Source organism: Athene noctua, chromosome 2 (genome assembly GCF_965140245.1).
Source record: "Athene noctua chromosome 2, bAthNoc1.hap1.1, whole genome shotgun sequence".
NCBI lineage: Eukaryota > Metazoa > Chordata > Aves > Strigiformes > Strigidae > Athene > Athene noctua.
Window position 1 is genome coordinate 55,767,969 of NC_134038.1, and position 11,128 is coordinate 55,779,096.

At 39.1% G+C, this 11,128-nt stretch overlaps 1 protein-coding gene across 1 annotated transcript; it reads left to right on the forward strand.

Moving 5' to 3' along the window:
• The first annotated feature begins 940 nt into the window (after positions 1-940).
• Positions 941-1,852, forward strand: LRRC30 (leucine rich repeat containing 30). The gene has a single exon (XM_074897766.1). The coding sequence runs from the start codon at positions 956-958 to the stop codon at positions 1,850-1,852; it is 897 nt and encodes a 298-aa protein (XP_074753867.1). The 5' UTR covers positions 941-955.
• Positions 1,853-11,128: the final 9,276 nt, after the last annotated feature.

Consider the following 11,128-nt stretch of genomic DNA (forward strand, 5'->3'; position numbering starts at 1 on the left):
GTGGCTACATTTTCCAACACACAGAAGAATCGGACCCCAAAAATGTCACTGATAGATGTGAAAGTAGCACAGGACATTTAGGACAGAGTGATTTGGACAGAAATGTGTGGTATGACTGCTCACACTTGGCAACGTGGGTAGCAAGCAATCATCCAAGTGGGCGCAGATACCACTGGAAAATGTCACTGCTGCAGTGACGGTGGTACCCTTTCTCAAAAGAAAGAGGCCTATCCTCACCCCAAAAGGAATATAAAGCTAACACTTTTTATGAGCATTAACTTTTTCTTCCTTTTAACTGTACAGAAGACAAGGACTCACATGAAAAGTTTTTACCAGCATTTTTGCAGCATGCAAAGTTTTCTGGTGGATTGGTAGTTATTTCAGTGAAATGAGGAACATCAAAATAAAAATGATTGTGAAAATGTCCTTTAAATCTGAATTGAAATGATGAGTTCTTTGTTTGCTTGTTTTCTTCTGTAGCTTGCTTGTTTGTTTTTTGAAGTCACTCTTGTTAATTGTCCTGCAGCCATGGTATGTACCAGATAGCCAAGAAAGCTGACATGGTGAAGTTATATACAGCATCCTTGTGACCTTTTTGCAGTGAAGATACATATCTGTCCAATAAAACCCAGGCCAAATGACAGTGACAGCTGCCTTGTGGCATTCAGTTTGAATTGAACAGGTTTGCTCATAAGTCAGGAGCAAGTATTTCATTACAGACTGTACAGACTGTGCACCAAGACCAGCATAAGCCCCCAAAAGTGAAACTTTCCCTTAGCAGCTATGGAAACTACCCCAGTGGACTGAGGTGCACTTCACAGGCTCCTCCTCGTCTCCTTGTTTTGACTTTCCTGCCTCCTGCAAGCTGTCATCCTCTGTTGGCATTTGCTTGTTGGTGTAGTACTTGCAAGGGAAGAAAACCTCGCTTCATCTCTCAGGAGGGATCCAGGGTGTTATGGGAACTGAGCATTCAAAGAACGAGGGCCAAAGGAGCATGGTTTTTCTGAGGAAAGGTCCAAAGTTGCCTGCATGGGAAGATGCTCTTCTCTCAGGGAAAGAGCCCAAGTCACTGCTGAAACGGGGATTGCGTTATGTCAGCTTGAGCCTCATAATGAAAGGGATGACCAGCACGCCTGAATTCTTGTGGGGACTGCCTGAGGTACAGAAACTGAACCTTTCACGTAACCAGCTGGTGGTGATTCCTCCTTCACTGGGGAAACTGGACAGGCTTGTAGTGCTGAACTTGGGTGGCAACTGCCTCAAGTGTCTGCCTAAAGAGATTGGGTTGCTGAGGAACCTGAAGGTCTTGTTCGTCAATATGAATTGCCTGACAGAAGTGCCAGCAGAGCTCAGCTTGTGCAGAAAGCTGGAGGTTTTGAGCCTCTCACACAACTACATCTCACAACTGCCTTTGAGCTTCACCGACCTGACAAGTTTGAGGAAACTGAACCTCAGTAACAACCGCTTTGTGCAAATTCCGCTCTGCATTTTTGCACTGAGAAGCTTAGACTTCTTGCACCTAGGGTCCAACAGGCTTGAAAACATTGCAGAGAGTGTCCAGTATCTGGTCAATCTGCAAATCTTTATTGTAGAGAATAACAACATACGCACCCTTCCACGGTCTCTCTGCTTCATCACTGCTCTGGAGTTACTAAATGTTGATTACAACGCCATACAGACTCTCCCGGATGAGCTCTACCTGCTGCGCCGGCTGCCACGCATCGCATGGAACCCAATGGACAAAGGCCTCCACATCGCCCACAACCCCTTGTCCCGACCCCTGCCCGAGGTCGTCGAGGGGGGGCTGGATGTCCTCTTCAACTACCTCAGGCAGAAAAAGGAGAACAACTGAGTTTCTGCTGATCTTGGGATTAAACCTGTCATCAAGACTAAGTTATATCAGAGCGCTTTCCTGCACAGGGATTTCCACTTCATAATGCTTGGATTTCGAAGACTGTGGAAGGCTTTAGTAACGGTTGGAGGAAAGCAAGTAAAGTATGATGGTCTTGATTAAGCGTGTGAAGAGTAAACTTTCTAAAAATAGCCACCTCTGTAACCTTCAGTGTTAGTGGGCTTGGGATTTATGAGGAAAACACTCAACAAACTTGTGATAAAATGTTTGCTCTTCGTTTGACAGAAACAAATAAGGCAGACTGCTAGAAGTGCAGAAACGTGTATTTGCCAGCTATTAGGTTAAAGGAATATTAATATGAATTGCATAACTATATGTGATTGCAGTTGCACTTTAACTCCAGCTCACTTCTTCATACACAGATAAACCGCTGCATAAACAAACACTGCTATCTAAGTGAATCTCGAGAAAAATTTTTAATTTACTTTTGGCAGTGAATATATCCTGAGCTATATTAGCTCACAGACAGTATATTACCGGCCAGTTCAATACCATTTGTTTACCCCACAGCTGTGCACTGGCCTCTATAAATTACAGGTGAAGATTGCTGTCAATGAGGTGATTTCCCAGTTCTTTGGAAGAAGACCCCAAAGTTCCCCAAAGCCTCTAGTTACCCTCCTGAGACACACAGCCTTTCCTGCAGAGCCTCCTAGGATACCAACAGCAGTGCAACACATCAGCCAGGAGCAGCATCCACAGAAAGCAGAGAAACCTTATGCCATCAAACAAAGGCTGTCAGATGAGGCTGCTCATTACAAGATGAACAACTGCACTCCATTCCCTTTCCCACATCCCTGCAATTGTAGCCGTGGAGTAACTTTACTCAGAGGGCAGTACATCTCCTAAAAGTGAAATATTCCCTTCAGGAAAAACAACATCAAACCAATCATCGGCTTAAGTAAGAGCTTCAAAAACAAATACTTATTTCTGTGATTTTCAGTATCAGCCAGTAGCATAAAAGTCAAGTCTTATGCGGTTTCTCATATTGATCTTCTGTGAATGTCCTTCATCAAAGTTTTATCTGGTAATAAAGAGGCAGTATGAAAGAGCTGTTAACAATTTATGCAACTTCATTTTTTGTTCCCTCACACCAGTGTAAAACAGAAGTAACTCTGTTGAAATCAGTGTAGATAAATGCTTGTAATGGCGGTGTAAAAGAGGAATGAGCCTGTAATTCTTCAGCTAATTAAGAGCATTCAAAGCCACTTTTAAAGTGCTTCCTATCCTATGTCAAATCTCAAAAATCAGTGATTACTTTTCAAAATAAGTTGTTTGAAATTATGGAAGGCTGAGGAAGGCTGATCCTTGCTTCCAGAGAAGTTAATGGAGAGCCCCTGTCTGAGGGAAAAAGTTAGCAGAGGTAGAAGCAGCCTAATAACAGCAGACAATTATGTAATCCATAGGTACATGCGAGCAAATGCAGCATTGCTGGCCACGCTAACGTTACCAGTGAGGTGTTGAAAATAGCAAAGAAGAATCAGTGTTCACAGAATATTCCATTCGGGGCTGGCTACCTTCATATTTTATTATGTTGTATTTATGTTTGTGTCTTGTTTGTTATCTTAATCAAGAATTTCAGTGTTATGCCCAGGAATCACAGTTTTCAAGTGTGCAGTCAAGGGCAAATCTTATGTTTCTAGCAAATGAGAAACCTTTTTCGAAGGTCACATTTGCTCAAGCATTAAGCAAACAAACAAACAAAGCAAGTAAACAAACACCAAAGCACAGTTATTTTGTAACTTTTTTTACTTAATATGTTTCAAATGCAAAGATATTTACCATGTAGCTTTACATGTATTTATTTCACCCATGCAATGAGATTTATAGCAAAGTTCCAAGTTTTATAATGAACAATGCATCTAATAAATTAATATGTGATTCAATTAGCGACAAGAAATAAAGCTTCAATTATTTCTAGAAATACCAACAGATAATTCTTGGAGGGGATTAGGCGCAGATTATTAGCTTTTCTAAATGTCCATTTCATATCCCTAAGTCTGGCATTCACGTAAACACTGCAGTCCTGCAATAGTTCTTTGCAGGAAAACTAGATGCTTATGGTATTAACCACCTGAAAAGATTTTTTCACATATCAGTATCCAGGATTATATGACACCAGACAGCCTCCGATGTGATCTGACTAGAAGAGGTATACACAGTAATTTACATGGAAGATGTGAGACTGGACTGTGTGTATTCATTAGGATACCACTACAAAGGGTGAGAAACAGTGCGTGATTCCAGGAAATGGTCTCCAGACAGGGGATTAAAAGGCAAATTTGACATAATTAAATGCATCTGAAAAAAGCAGTTATAATAAGAAGTGCAATACCAATAATTTAAAATTCAATTATTCAATTGAATAATAATAACCTTTTATTCAAGCTAATAAACCTTTGTAAGCATACAAAACACGTAAAAATCTCTGCCTTTTTAAACAGAATAATAAAATTCATTGAATAAATGGTACTTTAATGTATAATTCAGATTTTACCATTAAGAAGATAATTTTCACTGAACTGCTTTAGTCTTTCTTTCATTCCTCAGTCAAGACCCTTATAAATAGCTTTCTCAGAGATAAGAAAATGATCTCACATGACTAAAGGTAGTGTTCTGAATTCTTCCTGTAAAAAGATAAGACTGTATACCATTGTTAATGCTTAGAAATATGCATGAGAGGCAAATAAAGATATATATATTTGCGTCTGAGAGGGAGCAAGATAAAGCAAGCAAGAGGTGCAGGAGAGAGATAGAATGCATGTCACATGCTGGCCTTAGTTTTGAGCAGGGCATTAGCAAAGAATTGGTGGACCTCAGCGTTGTCATCTGATATTAGCTGCACAGATGACAAGGAAAAAAAGAGCTGAAATGCTGCAGGGACTGTAGTCATATCTCATAATATTTGACAGTACCACTTCTCTGTGTATATTAAATGATACGATTTTGACTTATAATCTTTCAGAGAACTATATGCAGAATGTTACACTTGTTTCTAGTATTCACCAAAGTTTTCTCATCCTAAGCCTCACAGCGGCATATCTTTTGATGCATCTATTATTTTTATTGTTATTGGTGGTGTTCTTCTAAGGAATGGAAAAATGTGGGATCCATTTGTGGAAAAAGATACTCTCTTGGCAGGGTGACTTTTCTACAGCAATTGCTCAAAAAAGCTCTCAAACTGCTTAGAAAAATTCTTCATGTGGATGAAACAAAGAGAAAAGCACAAGAACAAAGTAGAAAGAACATAGTTATGGGTCAAATGGTTGGGATAAATGTAATACACAACAGGGCTACACAATTTGTTCCCTAGCTATCATAAATAATACACTGGTGGTACATTTGGTGAGGTGAACAGATTCTATCTATTTTTATTTTAAATTGAAAAGAAAGCTGCATTCTGTGAAAAGTTTAAAGTCTAGCCAACAAGAAAAGCCTTTGCAAACTGGAAGGTTTCAGGCTTTTGGACTAACCAAAGTTAGTGACTTCAACCTTTGACTGAAAGGAAAACATTTTAATCTGAAGTGTTGATGTAACATCTCACTGGAAGTTAAAGGTGAAATGTGTTGTACCTACTGCTCTGGGGCCACTGGCCAAACCTGCCATGTGGGCAAACTGCCTCACGCTGTTTGTGACTGCTGACTTCCCAAAATCCCTTGCAATGTCCCATCAGTCCCATGGGGTACCCGTGGGCATACAATCTGTCCAGGAACACCAGCCTATTACGTGAGCAAAGCAGCAAGAACTCACAAAGACCAATTTCCAAGATGCACTGGGGTGGCACTTCAAAACAGAATTTTTCAGATTCCAGCTGAAAAGTCTTGAAATTCAGATTAAAGAATTTATGATTATTATTTTGGTTGAAAAATATGCCAACTTTTTTTTTTTTTCCACCTTGTCAATATTTTCTCCATACTTTTCATCATTTTCATCAAAATTCCTCTTTTTTTATCAAACTCAGGAACAGTTTCTAGGCATTTTTGCTACAAGACTATGCACTCTGCAGTTAAAGCTTTTTAGGATATAAATGAATTAATTTCCTATTACTACACTGTAGCTTCAGGAAACTGTAATTTTCAGTTAATATTTGTAACAACTTTGCAGACGTAATTTAAGTGAAGGAGGATGCATCTAAAAAGTATTGTGTTGATCCTAGAGAGATTTGAACACATTTCTTACTTTGCTAGGCCAGCACTTTACTTGAAAAAGTATATCACAGTATATAATTTCCACAAGTAGAAAAATCACGGATACTTCAGCTTATTTCCTTAACCAAAGAAAAAAAGAAGCCTCAAAGATCTTCACCACATAAGAGATAAATAAAGGTAAATAAAGAGAGATAAAGAAAGCAAGCAAAGAAAATTAACTAACCATCTGGTCAGTATGATTTCAGCAAATTCCAAGGGTAAATTCACTGCACAGCCTTCAGACAGGATTTCTTGAGTGATGTCAGGAGTGTTTCAGACTGCCTTGCACTGTTCTATTAAGTATAATTAATATGTATAAAAATATTTATATGAAAATAACAATATATGATCATTTCTACTATGTTAAGAAAATATGCGTATTATTATGTCACATTTGCTTCTGTAGTCCACACATGTGAGAGCTGAAAGCCTGAAACAGTTACAGCCAAAGAAAAACTTCTGCTGACAGTAGAAGGGCCTGCATTTTTATGAGAATATATACATTTACCATTTTATATATGGCAAAAACAAGATTTAAAAACTCAGTAGATGTTTAAATGGGTATGAGGCTTTGGATATATTCGGACAGAGGTACACTTTAATACTCACATGTGGAGTAAGTCTGAAAATCGTTTTGTAAAATTGCATTATCCTTCCTCTGCACAAGTAAGGGGCAGAATAATAATTATAAAAGATGAAGAAAGAGACAGTGAAACAGCTCTCCTTAGAAATGTATTAGGTTATCTGAACACCCTGAATATCCCAAGAGGAAATCAAATTCATATAAAGATTTTTTAAAAGTAGGAATTACATAAGAAATGTTTTTTCTCCCTCCCAGCAATCCAGAGAAAAGCAGATTGCTGACATTATTAGTTTTAAATTCTTCTTTTATCCCCCGCCCCCATTGATTCCATGCATTTATGCAACAAGGGCCACCCAGACTTCAAAAACCATCCTGCAGCACTGTCTTCTGCAGCCCCGCAGTACCGACAGTGTCCTGTACTGGTACGGCCGTCTACCACACCAGATTACTTTGCAGGGTTTGGCAACAAAGCCTGAAATTTATACTCCAATGTATGTGGAGTCATGTCACGCATGGCTAAAAAGGTGGTTTCCAGTGAAGCAGGAAGTGTAGCAACAGCTTCAGAAAAGGTCACTGCAAATTATGCTGCCTCATAAAGTGAGCTTACCCAGGCAGATTGAAAAGAAGACCAAAGGGCAGAACTTTATGTTTTCCTAGGTCTCAGAGGAGTTTCAGATACAGTAAATTCATTGATGGATAGTGTGCTTTTAATTTCTACTTCCCAGACATTAAAAAAATATTCCTCTTTTCTTTTTTGATACATCTATTTGAGGGGAATATATGTTGCTCTGTTTCCTTCCTGATCTCCAGCCTTTGCATCATGGATGTATTCACAGAAGCAAAAAATATTTTTCCCCTTCTAGAAAGCCAGTGTTGCCAGGTGTGAGTGGGCATGAAATTTTATCAAGGGTCTGATCTCTCATCCACCATGAAAGGAGGGCAGGATGGGGGAGGCCGGCAGCCTCCACAGCCACTGGTCATGAGACAGGTAACCTACCCAAAACAGATGCCATGCTCACGACACCAACTTTATGCACCTGCCTTAGTGGTTTCAGGCAGTGGTTGGTCTCTGTTCACTGTTTCCATGGTTAATACAGAGAGAGATGGACACTTTGCTCTTGGGAGGCTGAACAGAGTGTTGCTGAAGTGCCCCATGTTATCCCAGGGTCTCTGCCCATTGGCCCAGGATATCTGCAGCCTAATTTAAGCATCTGAAGCAAGGCCAGTGAAGCTGTAGGGTACAAATACCTCCCTTTGCCTGGCCTTGCCTCTTCAACATGTGTGCACAGAACATGAAGCACTATCTCTCAATATAACATTCAGACTTGCTGAGAAGGGTTGGAAGATACATCAGGGAAACACCGACACACCTACAGTGCCCTATGCCAAATGCTTTCAGTGGCAGAAAATTGTTTCTCCCCAGCTACTAAAATGCTCCACCTCTAAACAGGGGTAAGCAGGACACATTTAAAAGAAGCCTCTGTAGTTTTTAGAAATGGCATTCCAAATTCAGCTAAAGAAATTACCAAGTGAGTAACAGCAAACTGTTACAGTAAAAAAACGCTTCCATCTAGAAAGCAAAGTTATTTTCATTATACTTTCGTTGCTGGTTCTTTGTCCTTTTTGTTTTTAAAAACGTAATGGAAGTCACTCTACGTATATATGGGGTTTTGTACTGGTTTATGCATGTATATGTATTTTCCCTATAAGGGACAACAGAGGGTTGTTTTAGATTCCTAAATTGTTTGCCTGTGTAAGCAGACAAATATCTCCGGCATAGAGTATTATAGTGCCCTATGAATGGCACTGATGGGAGAGCTGAAGAATCCAGAAGAATAAAACCTTCACTTTGGGAAATTCATTCAATCAAGTGTGACTTGGTTAAGGTAATGCCTTTCCATATCCATTTCTGTGCACAAGGGTCCTGTATATCTTTCAGCACACTTACCTTCTCTTTCCAGCTGGAAAATAACCCTGTAAAAAATAGATTGCAATGTGGTGTTTGTGTGTTCTGTCCACATACAAATTAAGTTACAAAGAAACTAACCTTGAATTCAATTTAAAAAAAATCCCTCTGAGCATGTGTGTGTGTGTGCATTTGTGTATGCATATGCTTGGAGGTATTTGGGAGCTTTTTACAATGCTTTGCAATGTAGCATCTGAGGAATACGTGTGAGCTGACTGAAAAGTAGCATATTCTACTGCAAATAAAATGCTGGTAATTTATCATCAAAGCAGGACTTGAAACACATTGTGGTAAATTATGTTGCTTTTTAATTTCTTGTACATTAGTTTTTCCGGGTGGTTTTTAGTGTTAGATATCACAAAGTTCATTAGGACTTTTATTAAGCAATGTGGAGATTTAAAATACGGAAGAATTCGGATTCAGTCGATTTTTTAAGTGATCAATAATCATACGAGTAGATACATTCATTTTCTGTTAGTCACTAAAAGTTTAGTAGCTCTTGCAATGAACTATTTGAAATGCATTCTTTAGCACATCAAAGAAGAAAAAAAGTTAAATTCTACACAGCCTGATCTGTTTAAGAAAATTTATAGAACTGACACCAAACTGAATACTTCTGGAGTTCAGTTTGGCCCAGATGCTTGTAGAAGGCTCAAAAGGAAAAGTTTAGATACTTTTCACACCCAATTGTCTGGGCTGCTTCTAGAGATGGGGGGGTGAAACATAACTGGTTCAAAATATGGTTTAACTTCAGAAGAATTCTAGTAGTCGGTTGTTTACTAAAAGCTAATGTATATGTTTTAACCTTGCCCTTCAATCTCCATATTTTATTTGGATAAGTTCATGTAACAGTCTTTACTATGAGTCTTAATAGGCTCTTCTTATACTGTGTGAAAACATAAGGCTAGTGTCTCACAGAATTCAGGTACTGCATTTTCCAATCTTGCTTGGAGGAGCAGAGGTTGCTCTGGTCTAAATGACACCCCAGGGCCTGGGGAACAGAAAGCAACTTAATGCCCTTAGATTTGGTAAGTTTTCAGTTTTACAAAACCCCTACAAGGGATAGATTTGATTTATTTCTCATTTGGCTCAAATTTACAAATTTACAGTAGTTAAGATGTTTCATCTTCCTTGGACTGGCATGCGAATATTAAAGTGCATAGGTGAGAAAATTCTTCCAGCATCTCCAAATCCTTATAAGGACTAGTCTTAGGGCAGGATTTGGAAATTCACCAGGGACTCAATTCTCTCTGGTTTATCAGGTGTGCATTAGAAGCTATTTAATGTTCTTTAGCTAGGCTAATATGTTGCAGAGCAGTGACATTTCAGGACTTAGCCAGGAAGCTAATAACTCTTCTCAATAACTAATCCTCACATTTACATCAATTTAATATAGTCTAGATTTGGATAAAGATAAGCATCGCTTTTCTCTTCCCAGTGTTGCCAGGGTGATGAGGCACCAAACTGGGATTTCTGCAACAGTCCCTGCCTCTCTCTTGTAGTCCCCAAACCAGCAGTTGGCTATTCTGAGAAGGATCTAGGCTCGTGTGCATATTCAACAACAAATACACAGCGGAAATGCCCCACATCTGCCTTGCCACAGTTCATACTAGCAACAGTATAGTTTAAAATATCAGATAAACAATAAATATAAGGGGAGCAAGGGGGAAAGTATTGCCACTTCACAACTGCCCTTTAGTAAGAAGAAAGGACAGCTGATATAGTTTCTTCTATACTAGCTATCTGCCTTTTCCCATTAATTCTGTTGCCTTTTTCTTCTCATTTGTCCTTCCTCCTTGTTTTATTATGTTCTCTCTTTTCTATTGCTACCCACCCTCCTTCCTTTTTTTGTTTTGCCTCTTTGTTTCTTATTAACAAGTTTCAACATTTTTAATTAAAGTTGACTGCTTGACTGATGCCAGTTCAACCCTCCTTTTCTGAATTTGCCCTCCAAAACAAGTTAATCATTAGCAGAGGCCTGTCTTCATCAACTACACAGGGGAATAACCAAAAAAAAAAAAAAAAACAAACCCACAACCCAAAACAACGAATAAGTGAAAAATGGCAAACAAGCCTCAGGAAGCAGTAACTAGCCTGAAGAGCAGAATATACTTTACACTTGGGGGAATTTTTCTGTGCCCCCCATAGCTCATAAATCCTTAGTCTCCAATTTGATTTTAAATAGACATTTATGTTAACCAGATGCTGAAGGGCTATTGCAATGTTAAAGAAATAGGAAAGAGTCTATACACAACTGTGAACAAACCAGAAGTCCTGTCCTCAAGTAACTTATTCTTCAGAGGTCCCCTCCTGTTCCCCATGAAGCTCCACATAAATTCACTGCCTCTGTTACCTGCATTTTGGAAGTGAGGAATTTTGGTCCCCCTGGTTGTCATATCGCTACAGAAAGATTTAGAAACGTACAAAAGCAGAAATAGATTCTCTTGTCTAGCCCCAGATTTTGCCACGTGCTGTAGACAGTG